This window comes from Arvicanthis niloticus, chromosome 11 (assembly GCF_011762505.2).
Source record: "Arvicanthis niloticus isolate mArvNil1 chromosome 11, mArvNil1.pat.X, whole genome shotgun sequence".
Lineage (NCBI taxonomy): Eukaryota > Metazoa > Chordata > Mammalia > Rodentia > Muridae > Arvicanthis > Arvicanthis niloticus.
In genome coordinates this window covers 41,234,891-41,253,485 of record NC_047668.1, presented here as the reverse complement: position 1 = coordinate 41,253,485, position 18,595 = coordinate 41,234,891, and the positions used below count along the sequence as shown (strand labels likewise).

General features: G+C 47.1%; 1 protein-coding gene across 1 annotated transcript; it reads left to right on the top strand.

Annotated features, from left to right (window-relative positions):
• On the top strand, nucleotides 1–6,037 carry Rrm2 (ribonucleotide reductase regulatory subunit M2). The gene is made up of 9 exons (XM_034514639.2): nucleotides 1–247; nucleotides 361–435; nucleotides 719–865; nucleotides 1,035–1,151; nucleotides 1,636–1,769; nucleotides 2,448–2,542; nucleotides 2,668–2,801; nucleotides 3,927–4,145; nucleotides 4,249–6,037. Exons 1-9 carry the CDS (start codon nucleotides 149–151, stop codon nucleotides 4,399–4,401), a joined length of 1,173 nt encoding a protein of 390 aa, XP_034370530.1. The 5' UTR covers nucleotides 1–148; the 3' UTR covers nucleotides 4,402–6,037.
• The last annotated feature ends 12,558 nt before the right edge of the window (nucleotides 6,038–18,595 follow it).

Sequence of the window (18,595 nt, the reverse complement as noted above, 5' to 3'; positions counted from 1 at the left end):
GGGGTCAGCCGCGTCCAATGGGAGCCGAGGCCACGCCCCCTCGGAGCGCGCGGTTCGGCGGCCCTTTAAAGGGTGCGGGCGCTGGCAGTCGTCGGTGCACCGGATTCCAGCTGTTTCGCTCGTCTCTCCGCCGCTGCCGTCGTTCGCCATGCTCTCCGTCCGCGCCCCGCTCGCCACCATCGCCGACCAGCAGCAGCTGCAGTTGTCGCCGCTGAAGCGACTCACCCTGGCTGACAAGGAGAACACGGTGAGGGCCCAGGGGCCGGCGGGGTTCGGTGTGCACTGGCAGGCTGGGGGTTCCCGGACCCCGGGAGGGTGGAGGGTGCCCACCGCCACTCACCCTCGCGTGTCTCCCTACAGCCCCCGACCCTCAGCAGCACCCGCGTCCTGGCCAGCAAGGCTGCGAGGAGAATCTTCCAGGACTCCGCCGAGCTGGTGAGTGGCCGGTGTGGGACTGAGGTGGGTCGCCGAGACTGCCAGCAGAGGGCGCCAGCCGTTGGCGCCAAAGCTGCATTGTCCCAGCTGACTCATTTGACTCTCTCCTTTCCCGCCAAAGTGTCTCCTTAGAATGTCCTACGGTATCTATCGGTAGCATGCAGCGTGACAACCAACCACACGAAATTGCCAAGCGTTAAAAGTACTCGATCTGATGAGACACGAGCAGTTTCATGCGGTTCGCTTGGCATTGGGGGGTTCACTTGGCACTCTCATCCAACAGGAAAGTAAAGTACCTACTAACCCCAGCGTTGAGGATGAGCCGTTACTGAGAGATAATCCCCGCCGCTTCGTTATCTTTCCCATCGAATACCATGATATCTGGCAGATGTACAAGAAAGCTGAGGCCTCCTTTTGGACTGCCGAGGAGGTAATTAGTCATTTAAGACTTGGCCATGTCACAAGGCTCCTGCATGGCCATCACAACAACTTTTAAGATGCGCCTAGATTCTCCTTGGGGATGGTAGCTCACTGAGATATTTTAAAGTGTGTGTGAGAGACCTGCATACCTGCTAAAATTGTGAACTTCTAAACTTCAGGTGGACCTTTCCAAGGATATTCAGCACTGGGAGGCTCTGAAACCCGATGAGAGACATTTCATATCTCATATTCTGGCTTTCTTTGCAGCGAGTGACGGCATAGTCAATGAAAACTTGGTGAGTTTGCATGAAATACCTGTGATTTCACTTGAAGATCTAGAACTCTTGCATGACTTTGTATCTTATGCCCTGAGTGGGCGCTGGAGAGAGAGCTGGCTCCACTCTCCTCTGGTTAACACTTCCTGCCAGTGTGGACTCAGTTCCATTCTGAGTCCCCACGTTGGACTGCTTCACATCTGCTTGTGACCTCCAAGGCTTCTGGCAACTCACGGTGACCTTGGGGACTTGCCTGTACACGCACATACCCATTCAAAGGCGTGCACAAGCATAATAAAATCTTTAAGAGCTATGAATGTGTAATTCTGGCTGGCCTAGAACTCAGTAAGTACACCAAGATGGCCTCTTACTCAGATTCCCACCTACTGTTGCTCAGAGCTGGGATTAATCCCATCTGGTGAGGCTACTTTCCTGGTAGTGTGGAGAAGGTGATGCAACCAGTGGTTTTTCCAAGTTTGACTTTGTTTTATTTTATTGCCACTAGGTGGAGCGATTTAGCCAAGAAGTTCAAGTTACAGAGGCTCGCTGTTTCTATGGCTTCCAAATTGCCATGGAAAACATCCACTCAGAAATGTACAGCCTCCTTATTGACACTTATATTAAAGATCCCAAAGAAAGGTGAGTGTTCACATGCTCTGCCAAGATGCTTGGGACTCATTTTATTTCAAGTATTTCTGCTCATAAAGGGAAAATGAGCAGACATCTCTAGATGTTTCTTTAGCCCTTAGTCAAGACTGCCTCATGCTCTTGTGTGTGGTAGCTTGTGTCTGTGATTCCAGCACCCAGGGACCAGCACAGCAGCATTACCAAGAATTCAAAGGTTAGTCAGATAAGATACTGTCTCAAACACAAACTCCAGGAGCTAGAGAGATGACAGAGGTTAATAACAGCACTTGTGGCTCTTGCAAAGGACCAGGTTTTAGTTCCTAGCCCCCACAGGGCAGCTCACCATGGGCTGTAACTCCAGTCATGGGGAAATGATGCCCTCTTCTGGCCTCCATGGGCATTACACACATGCCTATAAATGAAATTTTTTTTTAAAGTGAAGGTGAGGGGAATTACATACTTTAGATATTGAGTCAAAAGGTTTATTTTAGACCAGTTTAGCCGATACATTGCTCTATTAGGAGACTGGTAAAATGAAGAAGGCTTCTGTGTTGTGAAGGTAGACTGGGAAGGGGTGATTGGGTTATGGTGGTCAGTGAGCACCAGGGCGGGAAGCAGGTGTGGAAGGAAGTTGTGTGCCTGTTCTGCTAGGGCTCTGGTGTCAGTTCACACTATGTGTTCTGCCTACAGAGAATATCTCTTCAATGCGATTGAAACCATGCCTTGTGTGAAGAAGAAGGCCGACTGGGCCTTGCGTTGGATTGGGGACAAAGAAGCTACATACGGTGAGGACACTTCTCTTTCCTCCTTAAGCCCAGACTTGATTGTCCAAGTAATGTCACTGGATTATTGACCTGTGCTAAGAATACTGAGGCTTCACTCAGAACGTTTTCGTGTTGACTCTTGCTAGGAGAACGAGTTGTGGCCTTTGCTGCGGTAGAAGGAATCTTCTTTTCTGGCTCTTTTGCATCGATATTCTGGCTCAAGAAGCGGGGACTGATGCCAGGCCTTACATTTTCCAATGAGCTTATTAGCAGAGATGAGGTGAGTCTGAAATAGCTGTCTAATCTGAAGCTCTTACATATGTGCCCTTCTGTCTGCTGATGGGGACCTGAGAAACAAGGTGTAGTCACTTTGAAAAAAAGCAGTTGTAATGTGTGAATGTTTTGCCTGTGAGCTATGATGTAGGTGCTGGGAGCTGAACCTGGGCCCTCTGCAAAAGCAACGTATGTTCCTTGTAACTGTTGAGGCATTCCAAGTCTTGGAGCTGCAACTTAGGGTCTCATACTTGTTAGGCAAGTATTCTGCCACATTCCCAGCCCTGTATTCAGAACATTTAATGTGTGAATTCTATCATACAATACTCAGCAAAGGGTAAGATACCTTAAGTAGTATATATATATTCCTCAGCCTGTAGGCTTGAATGCATAAACTGAAAGCTCTTAATAGAATTTTTAGGGTACCATACATGATCCTTTGTATTTCCTTGTACTTCCAAGTTAATTGCTAAGCCTCCTGATGAGGTAAATCTCTGCCTGGGCTCCATGTAGGTTCTTGGAGTAGAAGCAGTGAGCAGGAACCTCACCACCCCTGAAGCCCAGTGGCAGGGCAAGTGATTACCTTTCTGTGTAGGAAGATACACCCTGAGGTTTACTGGGGCAGGCCGTGGTGCTGAGACTTCCTACTTTATATTATTTGAAATCCTACCTAAGTCCTGACTATCTAAAAGCTAAACTGCCCTTCCTTGTTGAGAACTGGAGCTTGTGGCTATGAAGATATTTGAGCAAAGTGAAGCCTCTGAGTATCAGAAGGGAATGGTCCTGGCCCTATGTTATAATAGGTGGCAGCTAGTATACTCCTTAGTTTCATAGTTGGCAGCTAAACACCTGGTTTATTTCCCTCACCTGTATTGTTGGATTTTGTGGCTGGCTTGGAACAATATAGGCAGAACTGGCCTCAAACTCATGGTGAAACTGTCTGTGGCTCCAGGATGCTGGGATTGCAGGTGTATACCACTACACCGGGGCTTAAATACCTGTCTTTGGATAGGCTAAGTGCTCTCAGTGTGGCCAGACAAGTGTGGGATTGTAAGGATGAATAAGTCCATGCCATGCATGTGAACGGCAAGAGTCATCGGCCTCACAGTGATCTTGAACAACTCTCTTCCAGGGTTTACACTGTGACTTTGCCTGCCTGATGTTCAAGCACCTGGTACACAAGCCATCGGAGCAGAGAGTAAAAGAAATAATTACCAACGCGGTTAGGATAGAGCAGGAGTTCCTCACGGAGGCCTTGCCTGTGAAGCTCATTGGGATGAATTGCACTTTGATGAAGCAGTACATTGAATTTGTGGCCGACAGGCTGATGCTGGAACTGGGTTTTAACAAGGTAAGGTATTTATGGACTTCTGCCTCCACTGTGTTCTCTCTCGCGTGCTCTCTTTTCTTTCTTTCACTTGTTTTCAGCATTTATATATTGATGTGACTTTCAGATTTTCAGAGTAGAAAATCCGTTCGACTTCATGGAAAATATTTCACTAGAAGGAAAGACAAACTTCTTTGAGAAGCGTGTAGGCGAGTATCAGAGGATGGGCGTCATGTCGAATTCAACAGAGAATTCTTTTACCTTGGATGCTGACTTCTAAGTAACTGATCGTGTGCTCTCTGCTGAGTTTTCTCCCCTTGTCGTTAAATGAAATCAGCAAAAGCCCAACCAACTGGCTACACCATGAATTGTCACTAAATTTGCTGACAGGTGTCTAAGAGCTGTGTAGCTACCTCAGTCCTGTTTGCTAGGCTTGTCACTAGAGAAGAAATCACACTTCAAACAATGGGTACTTGGATCCTTAGGGTCCTTGGTCCTTGGCTTTTCCAAGTAGCATGGTCAGTCACCTTTGACCTTATCAAAGTACTAACCGTGCTGGGCCAGGCTTTCTGAGCAGTGACCCTCAAGCAAGCAGGTTTAAACATTTAGAAGCCACAGGGCTGTTTAAAGATGTCAACTTCACTTACTGCTCCCTGCAGGTACATAAAGTTTACTTAACAAGTTTGTAAATAAAATTGGCACTTTGCACACAAACATAGTACTGTCAGGGGGAGAGCCTGCTTTATTTGGTTTCTAGACCAAGCAGGAAGTGTTCCATTTACCGTGCAGTTCCTTTCAAAGTCTAAGTGACTAAGTTCTGGACAAGCGCACCATTTCCAGGCTTTGTTCTTCAGTGAACTGCAGTGCCTCATAAGCTTTGAAGTCAGTCCTGTGCAACCCAGGCGTTAGCCTGCTGGTGCCGGGCCCAAGACCATCAGTTCATAAGTGGAGGTCGGTGTAGAGAACTTCCAACTTGGAGTCACTAGAAACTTAGACATGATTTGGGACACTTGCTGGTTGACTCTGTCTTCATTTGTTGTCATTCAAGTTGTACTTTGTCCCGTTTCTAGTTAGTACGGAGTCTTGAAAGTGCTTTGAATAGTGACCTGTGCATGGTCTTGATCCTGTCAGTGGTAAGATCAGGGCTGAAGTCCACTCATTGTTCCCATTTTGATTGTGTGAGGGGCTCTATTGAAACTTGATCTACTTATTTCAAATTAAAGAAAAATTAAACACATCTTAGGAGGTTTTACCTCTATGCTTTTTTTTTTTTTTTTTTTTTTTTAAAGCTCAGTATTATCTTGAATTTGCAAAGGCTATGATAGTACTATAAATTCTGACATTTGTTTAAATATCAATGTCATGACTTTTTTTTTTTAAAGTCAGAGTCTTAACTATGTAACTCTGGCTTGGCCTGGAACTTGCTATGTAGGTCAGGTTAGCCTTGTCTCCCAAGTACTGGGATTAAGATTTCTGTCACCATATTTGACTCTTTCCCCAGTAAATTCCTAAATACCTGAAAGCCAGTACTGTACGAGATGTTAATGTGTGTTCCCTTCAGACTGGAATACAGACCAGTAGATAACAGCTAGTTAACCTTAATCTTCCTTTTTATGTACATTAATCTTGTGTTTAGGGAAGAGAACAATAGCCAGAATTCACCTAGTGAGTTTGAGGCCAGTGGTGGGTATATATGTGGGACTCTTCAAAACCAAAACCACGAAAGCAAGTGTTCCCTATGGTAATTCACATTGATCTCTAGCTTCCTTGGTAACTGATGCTATTATATATCGGCTTATGACCCTGGTCAGTTTTCTTTATTGTATAGATATATTCCTGTAATATGAGAACCATTGTACCTTTTAAATTATTGTTATGTAAAACTAATAAACTCCAAGTCTCAAAATTGCATGGCACACAGGTGTTAAATGATTTTCACTTTAATGTCAGTTCTTTGTTTACAACCCAAATGCTGTTTTTCCCCCTCACAGAGACCCTTCCGCCAAAATTTTACATTTTGCTTTTAGAAAGTTTTCCATTGAAGCGTAGGGGTTTGTTTGGTGTTTGGTTTGGTTTGTTCTGTTTGTTTTGTTCTGGGGAACCTTTCCTCTTACATAGGGCAGTGAGATAGATATGCCCTAGACCTCTGGGGTCTGTGGAGCCATGTCTATAGCCCTGGCTAGCTCCAGCTTCTTGTGCTGAGATTACAGGTACGTAGCACTTTAGTTTCACCTGGGTGTGGGGGCAGTGGTCACACAGAAGCCAGATGACCTTGAGTTCCTGGTTCTGTCTCTAGCTTCCAACTGTTGACCTTTTAGTCAGGTATCCTTGGTTATAAGCCCCGTTCACATTTCAGAGCATCCAGCCACAGGGCTTTCAAGTGGGCATCTAGCTCTGCTGTGCTTCCAACTGGTGTGTATCTGGGTTCAGAGTTGTCTCTGCCAAAGGGTCTTCCCTGTCTCCCCACTTTTCTGTAGCCTCAGAAATGAGGTGATGTCCAATCTGCCATTGAGAGACAAGCCACTACTGTGTGCTAGGTTCACCTAACAGCTCTGTGAGTCTCTTCTGGGCTTTGCTTTGAGGCCATGACCCAGAAGTCCCTCCCTGGGTCATTAGAATTGCTGAGCAAGTGAGTCTTGACAAAGAAGCTGAACTGCAAAGGGTTAAAGAAGGTGACATTTTTCTACCCTGGAGTAGAGGTGGTATGGCTACTGCCCCTGAGTACTCTCAGCATAACTACTGCCTAGCACGGGACCTTCAAGGCTGAGTGACAGGTGTATGAGTCTGAAGTCTGTCCAAGAGGAATCTAGGGAGTACACTGCCTTTGTACCCCAGTGATATGCATAATGACAACTGGCAGGAAAACCAGGTTGTGAGCAGACCCACTGAGTGAAGGACAGGTTAACCATGCTTCAAGAGGACCTGACATCACAACACTTGCAGTGGATAGACCTGAGTCTTAGTTTCTACTGCTGTCATAAAACAGATCTTGTTCCGTAGAGGAAGGGCCACCTGGATGCTCATGGCCTTAACTGAACTGACCTTGGTTGGGTGCAACCTAGGGCACCTATGACTAATCAGCTCGCCCTGTGAAATTTTAGGCATTTAGATCTGGAAGAGAGACTTGCTGGCATAGAATTCAAACTAAGGGCTTTCAGTGTGGGGTGTGCATTGATCCTGGATGGGTTTTCTTCCAACAAGCTTATTATAAGCAACATTTTATTGCATGGGAATAGAGGCCTTGTCTGCTGAGAGCAGGTCTGTGAAACCTTTCCCTACCCCTTCACCAAGCATTGCCACAGCCATTAGAAGTACTTGCTTTTTGTGAAATTGGAAACAAGATGATTTGCTAATGCCATTTGGCTGAGGGGCTGTCTCACTGTCTCTCTTACTGGGGAACAGTGGCTCTACTATTAGTGTGGAACACTTGATAATGGTTTTGGATTGTAAGATGTTCCAGGCTTTGAATGTATGTGACAGAAGGGTGTATGGTCTCTTTAGACGGTCCCCAGTTTAGCTACCCCCCTGCTGTCTGGGCATAAGAGAGGATGCAGCTGTGTCTCCATAGTGATGGACAACCCAGGTCTGTTTGCTAACCTGTTAGGGTTGGCTTAGCAGTTTTCAGACAGAAGCAATGATTGCCAAAGGTGTTAGATGTTATTTCTATGAGGTCATTTAGAATGTGAGAGCCACAAGTGGCAATGGGCTGCCTGGCAAGGAGCCAGTGCATTTTACGGGATGAAGGTTTTTTTTTTTTCCCTTTTGATGACTATTAGACTATTTAACATAAAAAATGATTCATATGTAACAACTTCTGAGGGAGATTTTGTCCATTGAATCTTAGAGTTGAGGCTTCAAAGACTCCAGTTTCCTCTTGGTGGGGGAAGGGACAGTAAAAGAATGAGGGGTCTCCACACCTTCCTGTTTTCCTTGGTTCTGCTGGCCAGAAAAAGAGGCATGGAACGTTCTCCTCCAAGGAGTTACTAACTCACTGGGACCTCTGGGGAGTTAGAAGCAAGTCAGAACTCTGAGGAACACATGGATCGTCTTACACCTCCATACCCACCCCTCTTTCATTTTGAGCCAGGGTCTTTTTCATTGTGTAGCTCTGGCTGTCCTGGGACTCACTATGCAGATCAGGCTAGCTTCGAACTCTGATCTGCCTGCCTCTGCTTTCTGAGTGCTGGGATTAATGGCTCACACCTTTAATCCCAGCACTTGGGAGGCAGAGGCAGGCAGATTTATGAGTTCGAGGCCAGCCTGGTCTACAGAGTGAGTTCCAGGACAGCCAGAGCTACACAGAGAAACCCTGTCTCAAAAAACCAAAAAATAAATAAATAAATAAATAAAATAAAAAATAATAAAAATAAAGGCTTGAGCTCCTACACCAAGTAAGGACCTCTCTTGATTTCTCTCCCGCCTTCTTCCCTCAGCACCTGTCTTAGACCTTCGTTCTTCCATCCTCGGGTCTTCACCAGCAGACATGGGACGGTTGGGCCAGACAGCAGTGTTGACCAGGGCTTGAAACTACATCCTAGCCTGCTCCTACAGTGTATAGGTGGCCACTAGACTGCACCTGATTCTGGGGTACTTATGCCACCTGTGCCATCCCACATCTCAGTTTTGTTATCAGTATGTGGCTACATACATGTCCTGCCAGGACAGAGAGGAGGCAGAGAGGTGGTGGCCTCCTGATCATTTCTCCAGAGAGTAGCTTGGCAGTGGGGCTACTAAGAGCAAAAGCTGAGTGGATGTCCCAAAGGGAAGTACGTAGACTGGGCCAGAACGTTGTCTCTAGAATTTGCTAGAATGGCCCCTATTTCTTCCCACACTTTCAGAATGGACCCAACAACAAGGGGTGCCCCACAGGTGTGACCCAAACTGTACCCTAGTTCTGCTTTGCTCTCTTATCTCCTGTTTTCCAGTTCTAGAAATGGAACCCTGCCCCAGGCTAAGGTTATCCCGGCCTCATGGGCAGCTGCTATTTTACCTGTGGCCAGGAGAGGGAGCACCTGCCTTCCCATGTCCCTCACCAGGCACCAGGCATCTATCTTTCTACCATCACTTCTTCCTGCCCCACACACGGCCTAGCTTTTGCCCTCTTCTAGTCCGGAATGATCCCTCTGTCCAGATGCAGGGCAGATGCCACTATGTTGCATGACCTTGTCTTCCCCCATGGCCCCCCATCATGTTTTACAAGTACTGCCTGAGTTCAGGGCTTTTACCCACCCTGCCTGGAATCTCCCTGACCTGAGCCATTTCTCATTGTCTCTCTCTCTCTCTCTCTCTCTCTCTCTCTCTCTCTCTCTCTCTCTCTCTCTCTCTCTCTCTCTCTCTCTCTCTCTGTTTATCTGGGCTTCCACATTGGTTGTAAGCTCTCAACCCTTCAGGCCTCAACTTAGAGGCCACTAGGAACTTCCCCAGCCCTCCACAAGCTAAATCAGGACACCCTTCCCCCCCCCCCCCTTTGTAACCTCTGAGCCTTTAAAACAGTATAAACCTAAATTTATCACCCAAAGAAAGGTTCATTACTTTCTGAGAGACTGAGGAATGAAAACCTGGCCTGGGAAAGCTGCTATGTCTGACATGGCATGAGGGTCACACCGCAGGGACCAGCTGAAGTTGTGAGCTTAGAGCCCTTGGCACCAGAGTAGTTACTCAGGCCTCCCACTTCTCTTGCTTCCCCATCTTCTCCCATCCATATGGGTGCCCCCTGCACACATGCCCATATTGCCATCTCTAGTTCACAGTTCTGTTATGGCAGCCCTTCGGCTTGCAGAGTGGCTGGAAGCTGGAGCTTCAGGTCATGGGGCCAGAAAGTTAAGGCAAAGGCTGAGTCCCTGCACACCTGGCTTGTCCTTCCCCGCATGTCCCTGAGTTCTGGGCCAGGCCTGTACGGTGTCCTTAGTTCTGAGGATTGCAGTAGTCAGCTTTCTCCTCTTGCACCTTGGGCTCTTCCGGGGGGCAGAGGCAAGGTCCCAGAGCTCTCACTAGTTTTCTTGGGAACCAGGGCTTGTGCAGGTGTCCATATGATAGGGGATCAGGGGGAATTAGCTTTATGGAACTGATGGCAAAGCATCATTTGGCATCCCTGGGCTACTCTGGGCTACCCTGGGGTCTTGGACTCCAGCTGTAGAGCGCTGTCCACCATCTCCAAACACTCAGCTTCTGGGCCCCAAGCACAAAAGCAGCCTTACTATTCTGGGCCTTTGGTGATCCCCAACAAATTGGCATGTAGGTGGAATTGCTGTTTTTAGTAGCTAAGCTGTTGGAGACATTGGAACAGAAAGCTTCCAGATCTTTGCTTCTGTGGACTTCAGGGGGTCATCTTTATTTAGGGAGAGTCAGCAGGTGCGTGTGGGAGGAGAAGGTTGTCATATGGGAAAGACTTCAGTATCAATCAGCATTCCTGTGCTCCAGCATTAGGGGAGGGGTGGTGACAGAGGGGGTGGGGTGGGTGAGGAGAGATGCAAGCTCATTGCTCAGGCTGGAGGGTGGTGGCACTGGGTGATGGTGACTTTTTGGAACAGGGCCTGGACCTCACTATGTAGACCAGGCTGGCCTAGAACTCACAGAAACCCATCTATCTCTGTATCCTGAGTAATGGGATTAAAGGCCTGTGCCACCATGTCCAGCCGATGGTGACTTTTGAAAACTAGCTTGAGCACAGAGTGGAGTCACTGGGGCTGCTGTGGGACTTGGAAGGAGATGAATGGTCTTTATGTTGATAAGTAGAAATCTGTACAAGACGAAGGCTAGAGTGTGGTTGGTATCTCATGTACCAAATGAGCAGGGTGGACAGGGCCGGGTCTCAGGGCCTGAAGGGCTCCCTTAGATTCATTTGTTGCTGTGATAAAATACTCAGACAAAAAGCAACTTAAGAGAGAAACGGGTTTATTTCTTTACAATTCCAGGTTACTGTCCATCATTGTGGAGAAGTCAAGGCAGGAACTTTAACTAGCTAGCCACTTCACACCCAGTCAAGAGCAGAGAGAAAATGAATGCATTTGCTTGCTTGTCTGTGCTCAGCTTCATTTCTCCATTCTTAGACAGATCAGGACTCCTTGCCTAGGAAATGGTGCCACCCATAGTGGGCTGGCTCTTCCCATATCCGTTAATCTAATTAAGAGAGTCCTCCACAGTTGTAGACAATCTATCACTAAGATTTCTCTTCCCAAGATGATTCCAGATTGTGTCAAATTTACACTTAAAACTAACCATCGCAAGTGTTGTGCAGTATATTCTGAGATCCTTCAGGCTGAGGCCATACCATCAGATTTTCATTTCATAGAAACTACTGGCTTGCCGGGCAGTGGTGGCGCACGCCTTTAATCTCAGCACTTGGGAGAGGCAGAGGCAGGTGGATTTCTGAGTTCAATAAGGCCTGCCTGGTCTACAGAGTGAGTTCCAGGACAGCCAGAGCTACACAGAGAAACCCTGTCTCGAAAAACCAAAAAAAGAAAAAAAAAAAAGAAAAAAAGAAAAAAAAAAAGAAACTACTGGCTTGTTTGTTTGATTTATATTTTATTGGTTGAGTTTTCAAGACAGGCTTTCTCTGTGTAGCCCTGGCTGGCCTGGAACTCAGAGGGCCACCTGTTCCTGCCTCCAGTGCTGGGATTAAAGGTATGTGCCACTGAACCCAGCCTGTTTTGTCTTTGAGATAGGGTCTCATTCAGTCATGTAGCTCAGGCAGTATTGAACTTGCTGTGTAGCTGGCCATGACCTTGAATATCTGGCTTTCTTGCTTCTCCCTCACTGGTGCCGGGATTATGAGTGTGCCCCGCCATGCCTCATCCATGTAGTGCAGAGGATTGAACCCACGGCTTCAAACATGCTAGACAAGCTCTCTGCTGACAGAGCTGTAGCCCCGGCTCACAAGCTCATTTTTTGGTGGAGACCAGCTGTGTGTCATCAGCCCCCAAATCCCAAGCTCTGATAGCGCCTCCGAACACCCTTGCTTTCTGGGTGCCTGCTTTATTCATTTTTGGCTTGTTTAACAGTGGCAAGCTCAGTGGCAGTTTTCATCGGTTCTGGTGACATTTTCGCTAGTTACCTGCCACAAGTCTTTCCTGCCCTTTATCCTCTTTTATTTTTTTATTCCTATGGCAGCTTCGTGTAGATTCATTCTGTGTGCTTTTTCTCTTTTCTGCCATCTTTTGCCTGAGGATGGTGAGTGAGGAGGGACCTACCAAGTCCCATGGCACTCACAGTATTAAGGCTGTCAGAAACAGAGGCTCACCTTCCTCCCCTCCCTGCTCTTCCTGCTCTCCTTCCTCCCCTCCCTGCTCCTCCTGCTCCTGCTTCTTCCCTCCCTGCTTTTCCTGCTCCTCCTCCTTCCCTCCCTGCTCCTCCTGCTCCCCCTTCTTCCCTCCCTGCTCCTCTTGCTCTCCTCCCCTCCTGGATCCTCCTACTCCCCCCCCCCCCCACGCTCCTCCCTACTCCTCCCCACTTTGCTTCAGGAAGTCATGGTTTATCTGGGATCTCCACTCTCTTGGCTTACTCTGCTTTAGTCAAGGCTGCTGTTATGAGCCCGTGTGTCCCTGATGCCAAAGGGACACTGGTGAGCAGCTGGGCTCTCTGATTGCTGCTTCCTCAAAGCCCTGCTCCCTGTTTTCTGGCTTAGAAGCAGCCCTTGGACTTATGCTTGATTTGAGGTTTCTGTCTCTTTTGTGTTTCTTCGAGGCATTTATATCAAAGACAATTCATATTCTGTTTGGCTTCCTCCCTCCTTAGGGATGATTTTCTTTCTCCCTTTTCTGGCTTATCGAGATATAATTGACATAAAACACATGATGCCTGTTTAAATTTTGTATTCATTTAATACTGTATCGTTTTGTTGCAATTGTGAGACACCAAAGGCGGGCTAACTTTAAAAAGAAAAGTTTGCTTAGCTCGCCATTCAGCATGGCCCAGATCCCGACATGGGGAGTCAACAGGAAGAAGGGATCACATTGAAGAACAGGAAGGCTGAGAATCTGGAGGTGCCCACATATCTCCCAACCAATCTAAGGACATCCCCAACCCACCCCAGATGGCAATTCGTTGAGGAACTCACTCCCATCACGCAAGTTCATATGAACACAGGAAATATGTACCATTTCATAAGTTGCTTTGCTTTACAGTTCTGGGGAGTGAACCCAGGGCCTTCTGCATGCTAGGCAAACACTCTACCACTGTGCTAGATCCTCAATCTCTGGTTGAATAAGTTTGACATAAATGCCTCCCCACAGGGCCATCACAACTGAGCCAGTGAGTATCTCCCCACCTCAGAGTTTCCCCAAAGATGTAATCACTTATGCATGGGCCTTTCCCTCTGCTCCTGTTTGCAAGTGTCTGCTGGGCTGTTGTCTGTCACACAGGTTAGAGATTAGTTTGCATTTTGTAGAACCTTTTTTAAGAAAATATTTATTTATTTATTTATTTATTTATTCTTTTTATGTTTTTCAAGACAGGGTTTCTCTGTGTAGCCCTGGCTGTCCTGGAATTCACTATGTAGACCAGGCTGGCCTTGAACTCAGATCTGTCTGCTTCTGCCTCCAGAGTGCTGGTATTAAAAGGATGTATACCACCACCCTGCTAATTATTTTTATTATATTTGTGTGTGTGGATATGTGTCCATGACTGCAGGTATCTGTGGGTACAGGTGCCTTTGGAGGCCAGAAGGTGTGGATCCGTTAGACTTATAGGCTGTGAGCTGCCCCGAGATGATGTGGGTGCTTACAATAGAACTTGGATCTTCTGCAAGAGTTGTGTGTGCTAACTGCTGAGCGAGCTCTCCAACCCAGAAGTAGATTCTTATGATCTGTCTTCTCTCAGGCCTGCCCAGGTTGGTACAAGTGCCCAGACATCCATCAGCTCCTGTGTGATCGATCATCCTCTCACCCTGTTGTTGCAGGTCCTTGAGTGACAGACCAAGGCCTGTTCAGGCCCTCCTCGACTGTGGAAGGACACTCAGCTGCTTCTTGACTGCTCTGATAATGTTGTGAGCACAAGTGGGAATCTCACTGGCATGGGTTTTCCTTTTTCTTGAGTGTGTCCGCGGGAGTGCCACCACTAGCTCATGTGGTCAGCCTGTGTTTAGCTTTTAAAGAAGTTGTAGAATTGCTCCATTTTACATGCCCAAGGGCACATGACAGCTGTGTGAGGGTTCTGGTGGCTTCATATCTGTGCTAACGATGATGTGGCAAGACTTACATGTGACTTATCAACAGTGGGTGGCTAGTGTGTTCTCTGGTGGTTTTCACTTAAGGTGAGCTTCTTTTCCACAGCTGACTTTTTTTTTTTTTTTTTTTTCTTCATACTTATGCTGGCTAGTTTGACACAAGCTAGAGATCCAGCTGTGGCCAGGCCCGTAGAGCATTTTTTTTTTTTTTTTTTTTTTTTTTTTGTTTTTTGAGACAGGATTTCTCTGCGTAGCCCTGGCTGTCCTGGAACTCAGAAATCCACCTGCCTCTGCCTCCCAAGTGCTGGGATTAAAGGAGTGCGCCACCACCGCCCAGCATTTTTTTTTCCCCCATGAGACTCGGGCTGAGACAAACAGGATTCGAAAGCTGGATAGAGAGAGGCAGGCGGGCACCTTAGCCGCTGCGCCACCGCTAAGCATTTTCTTAATTAGTGACTGATAGGTGAGAGCCCAACCCATTGTGGGTGGTGTCATCCCTGGGCTGGTGATCCTGTGTTCTATAAGAAAGCCAGCTGAGCAAGCCATGAGGAGCAAGTCAGTAAGCAGCACCCCTCCATGGTCTCTGTGTCAGTTTCTGCCTCCAGGTTCCTGCCCTGTTTGAGTTCCTGTCCTGACTTCTATGATGACCAGTGATATTGAAGAGTAAGCCAAATAGACCCTTTCCCCCCAAGTTGCTTTGATTATGATACTTCATTGCAGCAATAGAAACCCTAAGACAATTACATACATACATACACACATATATACATACATTCATTCATACATACATGTGTATGTGTGTATACATACATATATACAAACATAGAAGTCATAGCACATACACTGGTATGTGTGTATGTGCATGTGTACACATGGATTTGCACATATATGTGTATGCATCAACCTGAAGAGCTGTAGCTGGCCCCTGGCTTTTGCCCCCTTAAGGATGAGGAAGGCAGTGGCTTCTGTTACTAAATTGGATTCTAGGTCTCCTCTCCTCTCACAGACTGCTTTAGTTGCATAGAAACATGATCATAGCATCTTTATAGTGCATAGTTCTAACACAAAAGTTAGTAGAATTCAGTTGAGGACCAGATTCTCAGAGCAGTAGCAAAGATTTGTGATAAAACTTGCCCTTAACCACTCACCTACTACATATTCTATTTATCTATTTATTTATATTGTATTTTGCTTACGTGTATGTCTATGTGAGGATGTTGGATCCCCTGAAACTGGAATTACCGACAGTTATGAGCTGCCATGTAGGTGCTGGGAATTAAACCTGGGCCCTCTGGAAGAGCAGGCAGTGTCCTTAACCACTGAGCCATCTCTCCAGCCCCATCACATTCTTAAACTCAATACGGTTCTCCTCAATATGGTTTTCCCGGGGTGGGGCAGGGGAAATCTTACCTGTCTCTGCATACAAAATCATGGTAGGTTTTTGGGAGTGGGATTTGAAAGCCAAAGAGGGAGGCTGGCTTCCTCACTCCACACAAGCTGGGGGAGTTGAGGGTAGAATTTGAAACATATGCCTCAGCTGGGCATCCCGTGAGGAGTGGCCCACTGCTACCAGGATCCTGATGCTGAGGATGCCACTGTGGCTGTTAGGAGCAGGGAAGACACGAGGGGACCATCAAGACTTGGACCACCTTTCTCAGTGGTGATGCTTGGTGGCACTGGGCAGATGCTGTGATGACATGTCTGCTGGCTCCTCTTAAAGCACAAGGACCAGGAACCAGGTGAACTGAGGGGAGCACCCGTTTGGCTAGGGGAGGAGTCTGAGTTACTACAGACGAAGGACCCTGGAATCTTTGAGAAGATATCTCATTAGAAAATCAAAAGGAGTGATACCCACTGTACAGTTAACACATTGAGAGAGACTGGGATTAAACCATCAGTTACTTCTCTCGTTGCCTGGCAGAGTAACTTAAAGGAAGAATGATTTACATTGGCTCACTGTTTCAGAGAGTTCAGGCCATCACTGCTGGGACATTGTGGCTGACTGAGCAGCTTAGCTCACACCAAGGCAGGCCAGGAAGCAGCAGGTGTAGTACAAGCCTCTAGGAACCACCCCATAGTGACTTAAGCCTTCTTGCTGGGCTCTGTGTCCTAATGTTTCAACAACTGCCTGGGCCAAGTGTCAATCCGGAACCCTGCTTAGGAAAGGAGCTTAGTCTTTCTTGGCCCTAGCAGACCTTTCTTTCCAGATCTTGCAATAGTGTATCTGTGTTTGGATCGCAGCCTAGCGGCTGCTGAACACTTAAATCTTTAAAACCTGTTTCAGGAGAGCAGTTTGTCCTGTGACCGGCTCATAAAACCACAGTAAAGAGAAAATGGCCATGTGGCTTTTTGTTGGCTGATTTTGGGAACTATAAAGTAAAAGGAGACTGGCAGCACAGCTGAGAAACAGTGATTACCCAAGAGCTCTACGACCTCCCTGGGAACACGTAGGCAAGCCCAATCTGAGGGCTAGTTTTGGGCCTGAAAGTTGACAGTTGTGATGCAAGCCATTGCCCGTGGCAGCTTCTGAACCAAACTTCTGGTACATTCTGTTTGTACGTCCTGCAAGCTATTTGCTTTCTCCTTTACAGGACTCTGACTCATGACCTCGATTGAAAGGAGCGTTGAAACCTTACAAAAAAGCTCATGCCCTGGTGACACCATAACATTCTTCAGCCACTGCAGGGTGACGTTCCTTAGGTGTCAGTGGAGGCCTGCTCTTTCAGTTCCAAGAAGTAGGTGTCAGTACTAGATGTGAGCTCACCTGAGGCAGGAGCCTGTAGGTTGCCTGGGTCTTTGCTTCCTCACCTCTCACAGCAAAGGAAATCCTGGTGCTTAGAGAAGCCATCCTAAGTCCCACCGCATGGAGGGACAGCTAAACTAAAGACCATGATAAAGCCACGGTGTCTCTGTGAGCTTTGTGTCCCTGGATGAATGTCAATATCTTAGGCCTCATTTCACATCTGTCAAGTGGTATTTCTAGATCGTGCCCTTTGTCCCTGGGAGACTTTGGGGGGGGGGGGTGTACCCTGTGATGAATGGTTTAAGCAAACAAAGGGCTATGCCCTGGGTGTGGCATTACTGAATGTTCAGTGCATGGTGCCACAGTGTGGGGGTTCCCTGAGGGTCTGGAGTGGGACTAGCTAAATAGAGCTGTTCCCAGTTAGCTGAACCAGCCTTTCGATTCTAGACAGCTAATACCGGAAGCAGGGAGTAGGTGGGGCTAAATTATTTTTTTTTTTTTTAAGATTTTTTTTTTTTTAATTTTATGTATGTGAGTCCACTGTAGCTGTCTTCAGACACACCAGAAGGGGGCATCAGATCCCATTAGAGATGGCTCTGAACCACTATGTGGTTGCTGGGAATTGAACTCAGGACCTCTGAAAGAACAGTCAGCGCTCTTAACCACTGAGCCATTCATCTCTCCAGCTGGGGGCTAAATTCCTGCCAGCCAGCCAGCCAGCCACAGAAAGAAAGGTCTCTTTCCCACCAGAGTCTGGGAGTCCTCAGCTCAGCCAGACTGCTCATTTTGAAAATGCAGATACACTCCAACACAATCACAGATTAGGGAAACATATGAGTGTGTCGTGAATTTAAAAGTGCACATGTGCTGGGCAGGGTGATGTCCTCAGAGAGGCCAGGTGAATGCTGGGCACAGCACACAGCTGCTCCGAGCCTAGGCGGACAGATGTGCAGACACTCCAGCCTGCTCCTCCCAGCGACTTTATTTCCAGCTTGTACTGGGAGTCACATCCAATGCATATCAGCTCTACTCATTTTTTCTCTTAAGAATCACTTTGGTTCTCAACCCTCCACAACAAAGATGTTTGCCACTCTTTATACCCGTCTCCTTGAGCAATCCTCAAGTCTTTTAGAGGCAAAGGACTATATTTATCGTAGTAGTTTTTATTGTATGTGTGTGTGCATGTGTGCCAGGTGTTCTTGGAGGCTGGTAGAGGGCTTCAGAGCTAAAGATGGTTGTGAGTAACCACGTGGGTGCTGGGAACTGAATGTAAGTCTTCTGCAAGCACAGTAAATACACAGGGTGGTGGTGGTGCACACCTTTAATCTTAGCACTTGGAAGGCAGAGACAGGCTGATCTCTGTGAGTTCAAGGCCAGCCTGGTTTTATCAAGTGAGTTTCAGGACAGCCAGGGCTACACAGTGGAACTCTATCTCAAAACAAAAAGCAAAGCAAAGCAAAGCAAAGCAAAGCAAAACAAAACAAAACAAAACAAAACAAAACAAAAATAAAATTATTATCTGGGCAGTTGGTGGTGTGTCCCTTTGATCCTAGCACCTGGGGGCTAAGA

Bases quoted from the DNA above. Each gene is read 5' to 3' on its own strand.
- Rrm2 (XM_034514639.2), top strand. From the start codon at position 149: ATGCTCTCCGTCCGCGCCCCGCTCGCCACCATCGCCGACCAGCAGCAG. The intron at 866-1,034 runs GTAATTAGTCAT...TCTAAACTTCAG, and splicing joins CCTTTTGGACTGCCGAGGAG to GTGGACCTTTCCAAGGATAT. The intron at 1,770-2,447 runs GTGAGTGTTCAC...TTCTGCCTACAG, and splicing joins ATTAAAGATCCCAAAGAAAG to AGAATATCTCTTCAATGCGA.